At 44.8% G+C, this 20076-nt stretch overlaps 1 protein-coding gene across 2 annotated transcripts in view; it reads right to left on the reverse strand.

Annotated features, from left to right (window-relative positions):
* FMN2 (formin 2) overlaps window positions 1–11582 on the reverse strand; it is a 222804-nt gene extending 211222 nt beyond the window's left edge. For both annotated transcript variants that reach the window (XM_081124213.1, XM_081124214.1), the window contains exon 1: window positions 9991–11582. In XM_081124213.1, the coding sequence (XP_080980339.1) occupies window positions 9991–11464 (1474 nt within the window). In that variant the 5' untranslated portion in view covers window positions 11465–11582. The remainder of the gene's footprint in view (window positions 1–9990) is intronic.
* Window positions 11583–20076: the final 8494 nt, after the last annotated feature.

Below are 20076 nucleotides of genomic sequence, written 5' to 3' on the forward strand. Positions count from 1 at the left end.
GATGTAACAAAGCACTTAGGAGTCTATCATTTGCCAAAGAATGTCCTAGATCCACCAGAGGAAATAATCATGAAGAAAACATGCTCCCTGACTTTAAGAAGAAATAATATAGTAATTAAGGCAACGATGGTGAGTTACTCTTGTAGACGAGATGCAGAGCTCTGGCGCCTATCTGGTGCTAACACGGAGATCTGGCTCTTTCTCCATTTGCTGGAGACCACAGGGTCCAAGTAGGAAGAGAAAGTACCAATACTGACCCCTCCCATGCTGGCAGCAGACTTTTTGCCACTAGCCTGGATGATGCAAGACACTTTCCGTTTTTATCAAACCCAAATAATAACAACTTCTTGTCGTTATCAGGATTAAATTACTCAGTGACAACCGACAACTTTCCATTTTCAGTATTTTAGAGCCAGAAGAAATCTTTAGCAAGTATTTAGCTCCATCCTTTCATTTTGCCTGTACAGAAATCAAGGCCCAAATGTTTCAGTAACACATCCCTGGTCACACATGGGGGGAGGGCAAAGTGTGAGCTTTGTGTTGTTTCATAGCATCATTCCTATAGCATCATTGATTCATAATCACCTGTTTAAAATTTATATTTTGAGAGCTTATATACACATCATTGACATTTTTTCCTTTTGTGTATCTTTTAATGGTTGAAGGATGAACAGAATATAATTGGTATATATATACAGTTAACCCTCACCCTAGGATATTTTTTCCATTGATTTTTAGAGAGAGTGGAAGGGAGGAAGGGAGGGGGAGAGAGAGAGAGAAAAACATCGATGTGAGAGAGACACATCAATTGGTTGCCTCCCGCATGCACCCCAACCAGGGCCAGGAATCAAACCTGCAACCCACGTACGGGCCCCTGACCGGGAATCAAACCCGAGACCCTTCAGTGCATGAGCCAAGGCTAACCACTGAACAACACAAGCCAGGGCCATAATTGCTATATTTGAACAGGACCAATGTAAGTTTCTGTTTCTTCCAAGCCACATATCTTATGCAAAAATGAGAATTAAAAAGAAGTCTCATTATGTTCAACTTTTTTCTGATCTTATAGCTCAGACATATCTAGTAAACTTCCCCTGAAATCCCATATTATCTATCGATTGAAATAATAGTAGGAATTGAGGTTGTTGACAAGCACAGCTAGAGCTAGACATTAATATTTACTTAAGTTTACAATGTCAGTAAATACAGAGCTATTGCATATTATGTATCGTCATATACTGATGGCTTATTCTAGATAAATAAGAAAAAAAATCAGAGACCAATTATAATCAAATAGAACTTAACATGTCTAGTTTCAGATCCAAAATGCTGCAAGTTTTACAGTAAGGGGAAGGTTCTTATTTGTATAAATATCTAGGGTTGTCTCCAGAAAAGAAATCAAATGGCTGGACAAATCACAAGTCACGGGACATATGAGGATAACTCAGCACTGGGCCCCAGCTGCAGAGATGACCACAGCTCACAGGATTCAGACAAAAAGAGGGCAAAGCTCTCTGCCCCCCTAGAGTGATCAGAACTCAGGGAACCTATAAATAGGACTGGCTGAGACACTCCTACAGGAAGCTCCTTTCCTCTGTGCACATCAGCAGGGTCAGAATTCCAGGTAAGAAAAGCAGGCTTAGATATTTTAAACCTCATGAAACACTTGCCAAGTGGGTGCAGATGTGCCAGTTTTCTATCTGAGTCCTAAGCAGTGTGTCTTGATCAGTTTTGAAGACGTTGACTGCTCTGTGCGGTGAATTGGACTCATATGTGATGCACTTTTTTCTTTAATATATTTTTATTGATTTGAGAAAGAGGAAGGGAGAGGGAGAGACAGAAACATCAATGATAACAGTCAATGATGGGCTGCCTCCTGCACGGCCCCCTCCAGGCATCAAGCCTGCAGCCCAGGCATGTGCCCTGACCGGGAATCGAACCTTGATCTCGTGGATCCTAAGTTGATGCTCAACCGCTGAGCCACACCAGCCAGGCTGTGATGCATTTTTGTCACCTGACACAGAGAATGCCCAGGAGACCAGTAAAAAAACATGTTCGGTATCGATTACAATCAACATCATGCCAAGACCGAGCATTAAAAAGTGGCTCGGTGGAGCACTGAGCATCCTTGGGTCCAGTGTTCTGAGCTCTGCACCGGGTAGATGGCTTGTTTCTTTTTAGCTTTTTCTCGAGTTTTGTCCTGTTCTTTCACGTGGGGCACGTTTCTTTGTCTCATAGTTTTGGCTGCCTCCCTGTGTTTGTTTCTAGGTATTAGGTTTAGCTGCCATGTCCTCCAGTCTTGGGACAGTGGCCTTATGTAGCAGGTGTCCTGTGGGGCACAGGTGCTCCAGGTGTGTCCTTTGTCTGGGTTTTGTGTGCCTTCCTATTGTAGCTGAGGCTCGATTGCTGTTGGCACATCTATGGTTGGGATGGACCCTCAGGCTGGTTGGGTGGTTGTTAAGGACCGGCTGTGACTACAATGGAGGAGCTGCTGTGCTGGGGCTGACCCCACGGAGCAGTATTTGCTTTAGGGGGGCTCTGTTGCCTGCAGAATCTGCCCTTTGGGTATGTCATTTGTGAAGGCAGTTGGGTGGCGCTCTGGTGGGGCCTGGGGGGGTCATCGGGTGTGTCACTCCTGGGGCCTCCTGGGAGGGTCTCTGCTGCAGGACCAGGTCAGCGGCTGCCGGTGCCCTGCCCAGGGCCTCTTGGTGTGAGCTACAAAGTGATCTGCTGACGGTACACTCATCTTGAAGGTGCCTGGAAGAGGCCAAGGTGTGAACCAAGGCCAGCTATCACTAGTGCCAGGTTCAGGGCTGCTTGGCAAGAGGTACAGGGCACCCTAAGGCCAGATGCTGCTTGTTTGGGGTTTGTGAACCTTTGAGAGATTTTAGGAGACTGTAGCATGAGCTGTACATATGGAAGAGCCACTGGAAGAAGCTTTGGTAGGCCTGCAGGTTGGGTGGGGTAGGGTCTCAGGGAATCACCAGGGTGGGACAAACGATATTACCCAGGCTGATGGAGACTCAGATATGGTGTCCCAAACAAGATGACCCCTTCAGATAGGACTCAGGAGGGCTCCACAAAGGAGCAATGACCTCTGTAGCATCAGTGGAATATTTTCAAGGGGAGGCAGATGGAAAGACATCTCAACATGCTTATTGCCATAGTGCTGCTACTAATTTACTGATAAACGCAGTCTTTTTCCCTCGCGTGTATATATAAAGCAGCAATTTAAATGACAGGGAATTGTTTTCCACACATGTCCACTATATCACTGAGTGCCAGAACAAAGAAGCCTTCTGCTTAAAGTATAAAAAGAGAGCCAACTGAGTAACGTTTCAGCATTTTTAGGCATAATTTTAAAACACAAGAAAGGCTTGATTTTCTCAAGGAATTATCCACTACCCCTGCAAATCAAAGGACTATTTTCAGTCCATCTCAGCTCTGGTGTAACAGATAATAAAGCTTCCAGGGGGTCCAGGGTACACTGGAGACTGACTGGATCACAGAAGAATAGCAGAGATTTTCCTGTGCAATCAACACGTCCAAGTGCACCCTTGGAAAGGCGGAAGACATCAATGTTCCCTCTGCCTCACCCACAGGGGACCAGGTATCAAAGGGTAACAGCTCTCTACGATGTTAGCACCCTCCTCTAGCATCCAATACTGTTATCATTCGTTCTAATAATACCTTGCATTATGCCCATTTTAAATTATTAGAAGTCATAGTTTCCATATAGTCATATTATTAATATAAAAAGCCTGAGATAGTTTTGAGTTACTAAAATTATATCCAATAACTATCAAGTCACAAGGCAGTAGCTATTTGTTGCTAACTAATGTTCCCTTAGCGCTCAATTTCATTAGCATCAGATTGTTACTTAGAATGCAAAAGCAGGAATGAACAGAGTAATAAAAGTTTCTCTATTTCCTTTACCTCTTCTTTCATTACCAATAAAATTTATATTTGGAAGCTCCAAGTTACTCCATTATCATTGCTATTTTAAGGTCAACTGGCAACAATAGGAAGTTCTATCAAACACAAGTTCTATCAAAGTAGCATTCAACCTTCACTGCTGATTCAATGGCACCTCCATGAAAATAACTTATTTCCACTACCAAAAAAATGTTAGTAATTTTCCAGTTGAAATCCAACTAGTTTTATTTACCAATAGAAAGCCAGGAGACCCAACTTGACTGTTAAAAAAAAGAGAGCAAGTATTTACAAAGACCTCAGCAGGTTCAGTGCGTATCATAGCGACTAGCACACAGCAGGCAGGAAGAATATATTCATGAATTGGTTGATAGAAGAGTGGGTGATGCCCAGGCCGCGTGGCTCGACTGGTTGGAGCACCATCCCGTACACCGAAAGGTTGTGGGTTCGATTCCCGGTCAGGGCACATACCTCGGTTTCAGGTTCAATCCCCAGTCAAGAGGCAACCGATCAATGTTTCTTTCTCACATCAATGTTTCTCTCTCTCCCTTCCTCTCTCTCTAAAATCAATTAAAAAAAAAAAAAAATCCTCCGGTAAGGAAAAATATAGTTGTTTTTTTTAAAAAGAAGAGTGGATTATGAATGAACAGAAGCAGGCTTGCAGGAAGGAAAAGCCGCAGGAGGTGAGAAAGAAGACTGAAAGAACTCCTAAACCCAAAAGGTATAAAAAATATAAAACTGACAGTAAGGCAGAGACATGGACATGACTGACACTTAGGTCTAGCTGGAAACCATGCAAAAGCAGAAACGGGAATGTAACGAGCCCTTTTCATACGCTAAATCAACAAATGGGTGTTCCAGGAAGGTAAAAACTGCAAGACAAAGGCGCAAAGTGGGAAAAAGGAAATGCACGTTCATAGACCTGTGAGCAGATTAACTTGTCCAAAGCAGACAGTTTATGGAGGAGCCGGCGGGAGGCTGGGCCGCAAAGGCAGGCGTCTGGAGCCAGATGCTGCGCGGGGCACAAGTACTGAGGACATCAGCCTGCTCCCCGCTTCCCCACCCACCGGCGCCTCCCCCTAATCACACGGCCACACCCCCAGCAGATGCTTTTCTTCCTCAAGCCCGAAAGGCAACCAGAATTTCTGAGAAAGTGGCAAACGTGCTCACGATCATAGAAAGTTAAAAAAAGAGAAAACATGGTGCATAAAATAATTTGCAAAAAACTAGTGGCTAGAAATATTAATTTTCAACTACCACCTGATTATAGTCCTCCAAGTTATGTATACAATTTTAGAGTGGTTTTATTTTGTTTTGATAATTTGCTTCTGACCACTTTGAACAAGGAAGTTTCTTGAAGCAATAACCAGGACAGGAAAGCACAGAGTACCTATGTAGCAGGCGGAGTTGTAGAGGCTTTATATATACAATTTCACTGAATCTTAACTATTAATTTGTTAATAATGTTAACACATTGAGAAAAAACTACTTGAGAATCACTTAACTAAATAGCAAACTTAGGATGCAAATTCACCTAGGATGACAGTTATGTTCTAACTACTAGTGCTGCCAACTCCCAACTGTATGTGTTCAGCACCTTTTTAATAGAATCAGATGGAAGCACAGCTCAAAAAGCCCCTGTTCAGTTTCAAAGACACGTGGCTTATATCCAAACGCCTAAATGCACTTAAAACTAGGCCAGTCTCCTCCGCTCATAAAGCAGTAATTAAAACCCATCACTGAAGCTACTGGGGTACTTGACTTCAATCCAAACCAGAGTCTTAAAAAAACCATGAGAAAGGATGTTTCAGACCAAACTAAAATGATTTAAGAACAGTGCTCCCAGTCCCAGCTTATGCTGTTAAATTCTATTCTGATATAAGAAACCCAGGAAGGCAAGATATGGGGACTAAAGGGCAGCATTCCCTTTATATCCCTGTTATAGTAAGATGGATGCATGCATATTATATATATATATATATATATATATATATCAGGATAATTTCTGACCTTCATTCATTTATTAGACATTAAATGGACATCTAAGGTCTATCAGATGCTATTGCTAGAAATAAGACCACTCTTGGCCTGAAAAAATTCAGCCTAATAATTGACAAGCTATATGAGAGAATCCTATTGATATAAAAATCAACAAAACCTTTAGAAAAGCCAAAATAGAATCACACAATCCAAATTCTAAAGCCCAAGCCCTTTATTAATTAACTAGTCATCCAAAAGCTCACTGATGCACTGGTTTTATTTTATCCACATTAACAACAGATTTTGTTTTCTAAGTACATTTCCCACTTGGGCCATTTATTGGCTTGATGCCCCCAGGCAAGTTTCTTCACTCGCCTGACCCTCGGCTTGCTCACTGGAAAATCAGGAGAATCAACAGCTATACTTCGAGACTGTTGTAAGGATTAGAGGTAATTATATAATGCAGCAACACAGGGCCTGGCGTTGAGAAGGGCAATAAATATAGCTAATATTGTAATTACTGGATTTAGAAACCAGTAACAAATCGATCAGAAATATCAAATTAGGGAGTAATGGGGTGGAGGGAGAAGAGACTAAGGCTAGCTCTAAGAATAAATAGCTCTGGCAGTAACGAAAGAGTCAAGAAAACTACGCAGATACAAAAACTAGGGAACAACCCACTGGAGCCACCAGCCTACACACTTCAATGTCTCCTGAGGGCGTCGCCAATGTTTTCACAGGATGGGACAAGGATGAGCCTGGAGATGACGGAAAGCCATTTAAAATAGATCCCACTTTTATTCCATGATTTTAAAAAAGACAGATAAGCATATCATTGACTTTGGAAAGATTCCTATCAAAAGTGATTGAGCATTACAAATTTAACACCTTCCATGTGTAAACTTTAATTAACTGCAAAATTCTATTAACAAGCTTCGGTAACGTGCAAAGGAAGCTCTCAAAGTTCAGGAGCAATTTCTTCTCCTAAACACTGAAAAAGATGTGTTTCAAACAAACTAACTGTGAAATATTTCAGTGCAATGGGCTAAGACATCAGTTCTTTAATAGCTAAAAAAGTAAAGTTTTGGTCTCCATCACTGCTCAATGTTTTTATATCTACCAAAGAAACAACTGTGCCATGGAGATCTCTTTCCCTTGAATTTTCTTCCAACAGTAAAGTCAGGGAAAAGCAAAAAACATCTGTTCCTTCCTGCAGAGCTGACAACCCTCATTCTATGGTTTAAAAATAAAACATGTTTATGGAAACACAGATATAATGATCACCTGCCTCAAAGGCAGCTGGCAATTAATTGACTGAAAGACAGGCAAAATCAAGGCCCCAAAAACAATTTCCCTGAGGACACTGCTGGTGCTCCCCAGGCCTCTGGTAATTTCCAAGACACTCATAAAATCTAAAGGATGGCGAAAAACCAGATGTGATTCCAGATGACAAGAAAACGGACCACAGCTGAGAAACAGGGGCCCAGGTCAACCTGGATTCACTCCACACCACAAGAACACTTTCCATGAGAGCTGCCTGGAGAAAATGTGCCTCACTCTGACCAACAGTCACCTCTTATCCACCCCAAGTAAGGCCATAAGGTCAATGATTTTTAAAATTCACCTAATTAAAAACAGAAACTAGAAAAACCTCAAATGTGAAGGCCTTACATTCCATAGTATTTTCCAAAATATTTTATTCTATATGTTGTCTTATACTGAACATCCAAAAATGAGTAATAAGCCAGGGCATTCAGACATGAATCAGTAGAGGCAGCTTCTATTTCTGGCTCTGCCTCTGAATGAATCACAAGGTGACCTTGAGAAAGTTATTGCCTCACTTTACCCCTGTATCCCCACCAGCTACAAGATTAGGTTAAACCTACCGATTCCTTTTGTGTGTGTTTTTTCTTTAATTCTTTTTTGGAAAAATAGTAAATGAGATCAATACATGGGAACTGCCATACAAGTATGTACTGGTCACTGACCAAGTATCTCCATCAGTTGAATACAAAGCAGGCGATGCCCATTCTAAAATCACTAATTCTGCACTTTTACCCTGCACGGTAAAAATCCTGCCTGGACAGGTCAACAAAACCCAGGTATTTCCTCAACAGGACTCCTCTGAAAGAGTTCCAAATTGCAAAGCTGGAAGTACTTAAAAAATTAAAATGTAAGTCCTAAGCGTATACTTTTTTTCCTTAAGGAAAACAAAGCTGCAACCTATTTAGTGTCCTATGATCTCCAGGACTCTGCCCAGTCCTTCTACAAAGCCCTCTTCCCTTAGCCCCTGCCAAGGAGGTAAGTCTCTGAGTCCCTGATGTCCCCAGGGCACGGTACTGCACATCCATCCTAAGCGCTGCTGGGCACTCAGGCACTGAGCCTTGAAAAGGTAGAACCATGATACATACAATGGTCTCTGTATCTCCTACCCTCTAGCAATATTGCCTGGCAATGTGGCTGCCCTGTGTGTGTGTGTGTGTACACATACATAGATATTTGTTATATGAATGAAATGAATATATTTCCAAAGTCTAATGCTACTAGAAGCAATGGTTAATATTAATGAATGACAGTTTTAATTACGGTGACACCTTCACTTTTAGAAATATATGTATAATCTGAATGCTACCTAAATAAAGAGGAAATACATGATTTTGCACCAACATTAAATTCACAGAAATCAACTCAAGAACTTTTCAATATTCTTCCTTCAAAATGGTCTTTTGGGGGGGGGTTGTTTTTTTAATAATGTACCTAATGGGAATTAAACTATAAACATTCCTTTTAACCTAACCTATGCAATGAAGGAAAATCAGCAACAACAAAAAAAAAGCAAGCATGTAAAATGCTACTCTTAAGTATAAGAATCAATAAATTTAAAAATATAAGATAACCCATACATAAAAACAAAAATGTGGTAAATCCATAAGAGTACCATAACATTAACAGCATTTAGCCAACTAAAAAATAGCCATGCTCACTGAGAAATGTCCAAGTAATATTTTATAACCTATTTATTAAAGTAATACGTTGTACGATTCTAAGCTTTTCCAATTAATTTGAAATTTTCAATCATTCAAACATTTATCCCAAACAAGCCAGTACTTGCGTAAATTTTCATTTCTTCCTACTCCTTGAATAATTCTTACACGCAACATGTCATTCACTAAGTAAAAGCAGAAGTAAGCGGGCATGAAACAAACTGACACTCAGCGGCCTCTGAAGGTTAGGCCTTGGAAGCCTCAAGCCTATAAGTAAAAACTCATAACACTCCTTGGCATCTACCACAGCAAACTGACCCTCTAGCTGGGCTTTCTGGAGCTTATCAGAGTCCGCAACAAACACTAAGGGGACCTACTAGTTGGATAACTGTGTGCTTTTGGCTTCCCCACCTTCACTAGCTCCAACCTACACCCTGTTTGGATGACCTTATGAAAGCACAATATCAGGGAAATGAAAATGATCCCTAATATTCTATTTCATTATTTACTAATTTCTTATAGCGTGTGTTCACTTGATTGCATTAGAAAACAGCAGTGACCACGCAGCTTCACCACACAGTCTACCCAGATGGCTGCACCATAGAAACTCCTACTACTCCCATTCAGATCCACGCATGTGTCAGGTGGCAGAGACCACCTTTGGGTAGCTCACAGCCAAAATAAATGGTTGGTTGGTTTCTCCACACTGGCGCTTTTCGAAGGACCATGAGCAATTCTGTACTTTTTAATGCTGGGGGTGGAGGTGAAGAAGGAAAAAGAATTATGGCTCAGCTAACGGATGCAAAAAATAAAAATAAAAAGGTAGTTATCTGCCTGGCTGCCCCTGGACATAGGGAACAGCAGCAATGCTGCAGAAATGGGCAGAACAGCCCTTTCGTGGGATGACTTGGGACAGACACGACTAAGTGATCCCCTTTAAGCTGGGGTGCGGGACGTGAGGGGATCCCCTAGGAAGAAGGGACGTGCCCCAAGCGGGGTTTGGCTTTTCCGAGGCGGGGAGGGCGGGGGGCAGGGGGAGGCCCTGGCGGGCAGGCGACCTGCGGCCCGGGGGCCGGGGGCCGGGCGAGCTCACCGGTGAACACGTTCTGGAAGCCATCGGCTGCCGCCTGCGCCCCCGCCGCCGGGGCTGCGAGCGCGGGGGGCGCCCCTGCGGCCGCGGCAGCCGCGCGCTCCAGCAGGTGTGCGGGGCCCGGGGCGCGGGGCGCGCGCGCGTCCGGCTCCGGCGTCCAGTCGGCGGGGCGGCCGAGGCCCCCCGCGAGGCCGTCGGCGGGGGCGGCGGCTCTGCGCGCGGGGCTCGGGGAGGGCTCCGGCCGCCTCCGGATCCTGGGGCTCTGGTCGGGGGACTGCGACGGGGACTGGCCGGGCGAGCTGAGCTGCCGGGTGGTGGTCTTGATGTAGTTCGGGGCGACGAGCGGGTAGGGCTTGAGGCAGCGCGGGCTGGGCGCCGGGCTGCCGGGCAGGGGGGCGGCCGCGGGGGCCCCCTCCTCGGGCTCGGCGCCCAGCCTCTGCGGGGCGTCTCCCGGCGCCGGGCCCCACTCCTCCCCCGGGGAGCCGCGGGAGGCATCCTCAAAGGCATCCTCGTCGCCCTCCTCGTCCGTGTCCCCAGCCCTCTGCCCGGGCGCTCCGGCCGCGCCCTCCCCGGGTGCGGCCTCGGGAAACGGGAAGGCGGGGGACGGCGGCGAGTCGGCGGCCGCGCGCTGAGCCACCCGCAGCCCGGGCGCCTCCGAGTCCCGGCGGCCGCTGGGGGGCGGCGGATGCTCGGGCGCCGGGGGCTCGGGCAGGTCGGAGCGCGCGGGCAGCGCCTGCTCGGAGCCGGGGCCGCCCCGGGCCTCCCCCGCCGCGCCGCTCGGCCCCAGCAGGAACCGGTCCAGGCCCAGGAAGGCCCCGGGCTGCGGGGAGGGGGTGGTGGGGAGCCCCGCAGGCTCCTGGGCGCCCTGGAGGTGCTGCAGGCGGATCGCCTGCTGGATGTCCGAGAGCAGGTCCTCCTGCTCCGTGGCCGAGTGGAAGCTATAGATGTCCGTGTCCGAGCCCGAACTGGTCCTTTGTCCATCCTGCGCCCCTGCCGCAGTTTCCAAATCCTCGGCGACCGCCCGGCCCCCGACCCCAGCCTCCACCGGCTCAGGGCCACCTGCACGGGTCCCCTCAAAAGGGTCGGCGCCCTCGGTGTCCGACAGGCCCGTGTCGTCCGCCGAGAGGCTGAGGTCGGGCGTCTTGGTGACCAGGGAGGGAGCGCTGTCCAGCTCGCCGGTCTGCAGGGCCTGGGCGTCCAGCACATTCTCGCGGGAGCCGCCGGAGCCTTTCCCCCTGGACAGGTTCTTCCTGATCCTGAGGTTGGAAAACACGGAGCCCCTGGAGTCCGACTTGCTCTTCTTCTTGCCGGGCTCCCCGGCGCCGCCCTTGCCGTGCCGGCCCGAAGCCTTCCTGGCCGCGCTCCCCTTCTTGGCGGCTTCCGCGTCCCTGGGCCCCGCAGCATCCTCCGCGCCGCCGCCGCCTTCGTGGGAGGCATCGCCCGCGCTCCGCCTCAGCTTCCCGTCCTGGTTGCCCATGGTGCGGTCCGGGCGCCGCGCCCCGCGCACTCAGGCCATCGCCGCCCCGCCGGGCGCGCGGCCCCGGGCGCGGAGAGCCTCCCGCGGCGGTCAGGCTGCGGGGCGAGCGGCCGGGAGCAGAGAGGCCGCCGGCCGCGCTCGCCTCGGCCGCCTCCGTGCACAATGCGCGGCGCCAGCGGCGGCGACCGCAGCCCGCGACCCGCCGGGCGAGGCGCGAACGTGCTCGGTGCGCGCGGCGCCAGCCAATGGGCGCGCGGGACGCAGCCGCCCGCTCCCCGCCCGCCGCCGCCGCCGCCGCCCGCGGGGCGCACGCTCGGCCCCGCACCCCGCCGGGCGCCGGGGCGCCCCCCCCCGCGAGGACCGCGGGCCCCGTCCCCCCCCCCAAGACGGCCCATCGGCTGGAAGGGCCCCCCGAGCCTCAGAGCTGCGGGGCGCGCCGCGGGAAAAGTTCAACAAAAAGGGGAAGTTCCAACCCTGCAGAGCTGGAGCTGAGGTTCAGGTCAGGGGCGCTAACCGCGCGCACCCCCCATCCCCCCCGCACCCCGCCCTCGGCCGCGTGGCTCCGCGGTCAATAAACCTTTGTTGGGTGAATGCATTGCTTTTTTCCTTAATAACTGATCTTTAACACTGTTGTTACCTGAGCGGGTGGTTTAGGGGGGCTGCGACCCTTAGTGGCTGCTCCCACAGTTCCTGCAGGCCTGGCATTTCCATGGGACAGCACTGGCCGTCATTTCAGAAGTTCATTTTTACTTTTTTTTTTTTTGGACATAATGGAGAGGTGGGGGAACCAGAAACTACTGAGAGAGATTAGAGCTGATTAAAATGCTAAGCTCCAAAATTCTATGCGTTTACCATATAAATAAAACTGAATTTGTATTTTAAAGGGGTGCATATACTATAATTCCCAGGAGGTCAAACTCATCAATATTAAACAAGTCCCTATTGTTGCCGCCTGCAAAAAGGAGAAACAAAGGAAGCACCCTTGGCCCAAACACTGAAATCAATGTCATGCTATAAATCACCGCTTTCCCAAGCAGAGCCCTGAAGACAAACTTTGTCCTTGCTTTTATTTTAAAAGTTTGCAACAGTTCACCGTGAGGGAGTTTGCTAGCATTCTGGCTTCAGTGTGAATGTTGAATTTCCACTCGTGGTAAACCCTGTTGCTAGTTTAATTACTTAGGAAATTTTGTTAACCTATATTTAAAAAGCATTTTTAAACATCATGGGTATTTTCAAAAGCGCCAAGCAGTGCATTAAAATAAGATTAAAGTCACATTATTCAATAATGTGCTAAGTATTGAAGTTAGAATTTCACTGTCGAGCACTTTGAAATGACAGAATAACTATCCAACATGTTAGTTTTTTTAAAGTAAGCCCAAAGGAACAATTTAAATGCAGCAAGCAAACTTTTTTTGCATACTGTGAACCAACATTTTAAACTTCCCCCTTTAACCATTGTTATCAATTTTTTTTTAAATGGTCTTATAAGTCTTTGATGTTAAAGCATAAGTAGCAATAATTACTAGCCTTTTCCAAGTATTTTCTTTAAAATATATAACATAAATGCGGGTGGCCAGTTGTCCTGATATGGCCCTTCTGAGTAAGTATTTTGGAGACAGCAGCTTTATAACTTTGCTGGGGTCTGTTTCAGCGTCTGAGCAATCCCAGGAGTGCTTGGAAAGCTTTGTTCCCCCTCTTTTCAAGGCCGCTGTCTTCTCGAATCCAGGCTCCTCAGACAGCACAATCTGTCTGAGGCTGTTAGGATTTTCTGCTGCTTTGACTGCTGAGACGCTGTGAGTCTTAATATTTGCTGTTTCTTTAACAGGACATCATCGATGGTGAGCTATTTGTTTCCTTGCTGTTTTCCTCTGTGATATATTCTACAAGTTCCAGAGACAAGAGGAGAAAGGAAGGCCTGGAGGGAAGAAGAGAGGGAAGGAGAGAGAGGAGACTGCTGATTTTCTTGTTCACAACCTTTGAAACGACGTGAAACAATAGATGACAGCTGTGTACAAGGTCACATGTGTCAAAGCTCTACTGCACGCAAAGGCTTATGTGAAACTCCCAAGTGTGGGTATCAAATGTAGGTAGGTACTCAGCCCAGTTTAATTCACGAACACGCTCAGACTAAGAGATTTGTCCGAGGCCACATAGCAGCAGAGGCCATACTTAAACCTACGAATTTAGATCCCAAATTCTTTATAACAAACAACACTACACAGTTGACTCTTTCAGGGACTGGTAAGGGCATCGTGAAGGCAAACTGCAAAGGCTTGCAAAGCATTCCTTGGCGGTTAGTCGTCCCAAAATGCCTGGAACGTGGCTTAAACTTAACTTCCATTCGAGCAAGAAAGACTATCATATTGCAAAAAGGTGTTTGACAAATAATTAAAGATCCAGGTTTGTGCCCAGCTACATACTAGGTCCCAGGACACAGAAGAGAAATATGCAAAAGTGGCCAACCTCTGTGTTTGAGGATGTAATCTAGCGTTTTTGTTGGTTAAAATCTTCAGTATTAGCATCCCAAAAAGGTCACAAGAACTGTATATAAAATATAATGCAGTGCTACTCCTTTTCCAACAGTGAGAACTGGATCTGGACTTTAAAGATAACATTAAAAAACACACACAACTAGATTGGCAAACTTTGAACAAATGAGGTTGAACTCCAGTTCATAATATGTATATGTGGACACAGAGTAAACATACGGATCTTCACATCTTACTCTAAAATGCATCAAATAAATAATACACCTTACTGGATGGATAGTATGCACAGATTTGTAATCAAGCAGCTACAGTAAATGTTTAATTTTATAACTTAGGGGATGGATATATGGGTGTTGCTGTAAAATTCATTCAACTTTTCTGTATATTTGGAACTTTTCACGCGAAAATGTTGAATGGGAAAGTGGGTTGCAAAAAAATGCATGACTTTTCCGGCTTCTTTGAAATTAAAATCATATAATGGCTGTTGGCACTCAATAAACACTCAATGAATGAGCAGCCCTCGCTTCGCCCTTGCCAACTTGTGTGTCTGAGTCACGCATCCTTTCTTTTGCTCTTCCTTCGGCTCTCCTTGTCTTCCATCACGTTCTCAGTTCGGTGTCTGTCAACACTGAAATGTTTTTGAATCTTGTTTGTTGTTGGTTTTTTTAGTTTATCTCTCTGCTTAACCTTGGCGGATTGTTCGAGAATCTCCAATAAAACCATCAGCTTGCATCTTAGTTATGCAGTTCCTCTTTTCTCCGGCAGGGGAATGAACTTCTCCTAAAAGACAGCTCTGCTTGACATCAACTACTAAGACTACCTCCCAAACCCCACCTCTCAGTCCTGACTTCCATCTACACTCTGGACACCCGAAGTACCACCCTGCCCCCCGCTCAACCCCATACCTCACCCTCCTTTATTTTTTCATTCAGTAAAAGCACCACAATCTCTCCAGTTGCCCAGACCAGGCTTGTTGCTGACGCTTCCCTCTCCCCTACTCCCCACATTTTACCAGTCGCAGAGACATCTCAAGGCTTCCTTCTTAATGTGTCAAATCCATTCATATTTCCCATCCCAACTGCTCTTCTCCTGCTTCCCTCCCACCCCACCTTCTACTCCCATTGTTTTCTCTCATTATCATCAGTTCCTCTCCACTGGGGTGATGATTTTGCTCCCCAGGGGAAATCTGGCACTGTCAGGGGACAGTTTTGGTTATCACAAAGGGAAAGTGGCACCAGGGATGCTGCTAAACATAACGCATAAGACACCAGCGCCCCCCCCAAACTAAGAATGATCCAGCCCCAAATGTCAACAGTGCTGTGGTTGAGACACTTGCTTTACCCTGAAGCCTCTCACCAGAGCCAACAGTCAATAATTGTTCACCGAATGAGTGCAAGATACAGATTCTTTCAAAATTATATTTCTCAATCAAGCTAAGTCAGAAACTTGAAACAGAACCCAACAGGACAAATAAGGTTTTAAATACTGTATCAATAATACCAAATATCTTCAAGGAGGAATTGCCTTCTCTCCGAGACACTCATGTTCCATAAAACTGTGCATCTGTATAAATATTACAATTCTCCACACACTTGATAACGTTATAAAAAGCCCTTGCTCTTATCAGAAATTATATGATAACCAGGAAAGAGTTCCCAGAGCTCTGTTTACATAAATAATTATGTTCTGCACAAACGAGTTCAAATTTTTCTATTTTTAATTTTTATTGACTTCAGAAAGAGGAAGGGAGAGGGAGAGAGAGATAGAAACATCAATGATGAGAGAGTCCTTGATCCGCTGCCTCCTGCACGCCCCCTGCTGGGGATCGAGCCCACAACCAGGGCATGTGCCCTGATGGGGAATCAAACCCTGACCTCCTAGTTCATAGGTCGATGCTCAACTGCTGAGCCACGCCGGCCAGGCCAAGCAAGTTCAGTTTTTAACATCATCTTACATTTTATCACCAGTGCAGCACTTGGAAATAAAATGATTACTAAATAGAGGAAAAGTCAAATGCTATTTCCCCAAGCAATAGGGAATGCACTATAAATTTGATTCTATATTAGGAGAGTTCAAGGTAAAGAATTCCGGATGACATGTGTTCCTCCCTTCCACAAATGTAACATAAACTTCCTTCTTAGACATGTAGACACACTTCAGCTTTCAACACACATTAGCCAAAAGGCTTTGGGATTATTTGCAGCTGAGAAACAAAGGGAGAAATGAAAATGTTTATTTTGTTCCTCTGTCACAAGGAATCTCCTGCAAAGCTGAAGGGTTCTGGTGTTGAGTCCCCGGGCAAACCTTTACAAAAGGTGAAAATGGCCTTTCTCCCTGAGGAGAGAGTGGAAATAATGTATAAAATAGAGTCACTTTGCCCCGGCTGGCTGGCTGGCTCAACTGCTCGGAGCATCATCTCATACACCAAAAGGTTACAGGTTTGATTCCTGGTCAGGACACATACTTAGGTTGCAGGTTCAGTCCCCTGTTGGGGCCCATACAGGAGGCAACCGATGGATATTTCTCTCTCATTTTGATGTTTCTCTCTCCTTCCTCTCTCTTCCTTCCTCTCTCTCTAAAGTCAACTTAAAATATCCTCAGGTGAAGATTAAAAAAAAAATGGAGTCACTTTAAGCTGCTGAAATTACTAACTTTATGAAGATTGAGACATGAGGAAACAATATTCCTGTCTTCACTAACCTGGGGACTTAAACTTTGAACTTTCCGGTTTTGTGTCAATACCTGGACATACACGAGGCCTCCAGATAGCCCTCTGATTGCCCCCCGAAGGACTCGCCTACCCAGCCCACCTTCCATCCATCATACAGACCATCTGACATCTGACGACAACCACCCTGGACCAATTCTCGAGCAAATGAGGCAGGACTGATTGTTCTTAAGAATACACTTTTTACTATAAGAACTCGTAACTTTTTTTTTTCAAAACACTCTGGGGTTCTGTGTGGTTGTTTTGTTTTTTGTTTTATTTTGTGTTGTGTGTATTTTTGTTGTTGTTGCCTAGATGAGTTCCCAGTTTGCAAACTCTAAGACCCTTGAATAAAACTTTATCATTTATTTCTAGCCAAAGCCTCAGATTCTTCTCGAGTTTGTCTGACACGCCTCAAAGGGACAATTCAAGGACTCTTAAATAAGTTGTCAACCATTCAGAATTATCTAAAGTAGCCCACTGTGAGTGTGTCATCCCATAATGTACCTCGGTACACCCTTTTCTAGATCATTTAGCACCTTGGTACATCTGGCAAGAGGCAACAAGAAGCATTCTAAAGACAGAGTCGATAAGAAATCAACATTTAAAAAGCCAGTTTTAACCTTAGAGAAGCACTGTCCTGTAGAAATGTAATGCGAGCTTCATCTGTAATTTCAAATTTTCTAGTAGACACATTAAAAAGGTGAAAAAGATGAAATTAATTTTAAGAATATATTTATTTAATCCAAAATATCCGAAATATTTCAACAACAAATCAACAAAAATGAAGGAGATATTCTGCATTCTTTTTTACATACTGAGTGTTTCAGATACAGTGTGAATTTTCTAACAACAGCAACATCTCAGTTCATTCAGACTGGCCACATCTCAATTGCTCGATACTGTGAATGGCTACTCTTTTTGGACCACGCAGCCTTAGCCTTAGGTTCTCCAGAGCTTCTTGAGCAGCTCTTAGAACCCTCAAAGACTGACCCAAACTGTGTTATTTTTAAGAACAATATTATGTATTTTGTTGGACTGAAAATGGCACCTAGGTATTAGAGCTAAGCATAACATTTCCTATTTAACACATTGTGAGAAAAAAAATTACAATCCTTTTAAGCTATTTCGTTTAATAGAGACCTACTAAGGGCAAGTCCTTGCTCTTGACAGAGCTCCCCACCACTGCAATCAAGAATTCACAGGCCGAGAAGCATCGTGGGAAGAGATTCTAGCATAAATCTGAACAGGAGAAAAAAACTGTGTTCCACAGTAGTCTTTTCTCGGCCTTAACTACTAAAATAGGGCCGCTTACAAAAATTAGGCCAAACGCACAGGTCTTCACTAAGCTGAGACACCACCAACAGCATGCACGCTTCTCCTAACAGACGTTAGTTTGAGCAGGCACATTACAGAAGATGCTCTTAATACTGGTCCACAGCACACAGCTCCCTAAAACCCTATTTATATGTTTTAAAATATGCTTCCCATTGGTGTCAGCGTTTTATCTTCGAATGTGAGAGCCGAGGTGGCTTTCCAGGCTTCAGGCAATGATGGGTTAGAGGGTTTCCAAATGGCTCGGTCTCGGCTGCAAGATCAAGGTGGGCAGAGCAGGGCTTGACCCATGTGTACCCAGCAGCTGCCGGTCTACAAGATGTGTGAACACCCCAAAAATAAGGGTGGGGCGAAATAAGGAAAATCATACAATAATAAATAAATAATAATACAAGAATAAGCTATGTGTTTCATGTACTCACAACTGTAAACCTACTTTCCCCCCACCCTTATTTAAGGCACTTAAAAGTGGGCATGAAAGGCATTGCTTGAATCCTTATGTTTTTCTTTTTGTGGGGTTTTTTTTTTACTTTTAATTTATTTCAATTTATTTTTCCCAGTTTTATTGAGATACAATTGACCCAAAACACCATATAAGTTTAAAATGTACAGCATAGTGACTTGACATATGTATATGTCATGAAAAGATTACCATAAATGTAGTTAACATCCATCACGTCATATACTTACAAAATTTCATTTTCCTCGTGATGTACTGTGGATATTAATGATTCATTGAGATTCGTAAGTGCTTACACTAGCAGGTGGGTATATAGTGGTGATTAAAACACCAATAAACAAATCAATAAACTGTGTAATTAAAAATTATAATCAGGAGAACTTGGAGGTTCAAAAAAAGTGCTTTGTCTAAGAATGGCAATAACCTACTTTAAAGCAATGGTCCGGGAAAGTGTCTCCAAGAAGCAACTCTGAGAATCTGCAAAGACTGAAATGGGGAGGATTCAACAAGCCAAATGGGTGAGAAACTATTTGGACAGAGGAAAACGTGTGAATCGAGATCAGAAAGCCAAGTAGTTTATTGGTAAAAGCACCTGATAAGGTCGTTGCATGCCTCAGAATCTGTTACTTTCACAGCATCTAAGTTCCTGGGAAGTCTCTTAATATTTTATATTTCCATTTATTACCTATTTTCAACATGAGAGAATGGAGTAGTAATGACTTACTGTCTTTTAAGAACTATCTGATCCTTGTAATTATTTATGTAGCCAGGATATGAGCCAAGCAACAACATGCCCCCCCCCCTTACTGAGTGCCAAGGGCTGAGTGCTCCTCGGACTGGCCCTAAATGCTGCATTTTACCTGCCACCGCCTCAGGGTGTGAGTGAGAAGAGGCCGAGCCCCGAGGGAGCATCCCCAGGGCCCCAAACCAAAAGATTCAGACTGAGTGAGCTTTGAGTCCACTTTAGGGAAGGATGCTTATCCGAGAAAGGCCAAGGGGAACAAAGGACAGACGTGAGTCCATCCTAGTGGGCCACCTTGTCCTGCGGCTGGGAGGTTATGATGAACACCAGCGAATACCAAGGAGACTGGTTGCTCAGTCGTTGCAAGTCAGTTTATTTCTACTTCTTGGTTTTCCACAAAATTGCAGGGGGAATCAAGGTCACTAAATATTTTGGATGACAGGTGGTTCTAGGATATCGTGGCATATATCCTGGAAGGAGTAAAGAGAATTAAGAGGAATTGCTATAATAAAACTACTTTCATTTCCTCTACTTATTATATGATCAGAGTGTTTAGATTTTTCAAAACCATTTACATTAATTAAAAGGAAATACGAATATAATCGATGCTAGAGCTTGTCTAATTTTATTAACATGTAATATTCATCCACAGATGCATGAACTAAATTGAAAAAGCCCTATTTATCTCATTAGACAGTGTATTTCAAAAACATTTTACCTTTTATGTTATTAAAATTATAAAAACAGTTATGCTGTTTTTTATCATTTGTGTACTAAAATAATTATAACTAAACAATATTTTATTACATTCATATTTTGCTGCAGATATGTATGGTAGGTCGACTAATAGAATAGAGTATAAAATTCAGTTAAAGGAAT

The sequence above is a fragment of the Miniopterus schreibersii genome (assembly GCF_964146895.1).
Source record: "Miniopterus schreibersii genome assembly, chromosome: 21".
Classification (NCBI taxonomy): Eukaryota; Metazoa; Chordata; class Mammalia; order Chiroptera; family Miniopteridae; genus Miniopterus; species Miniopterus schreibersii.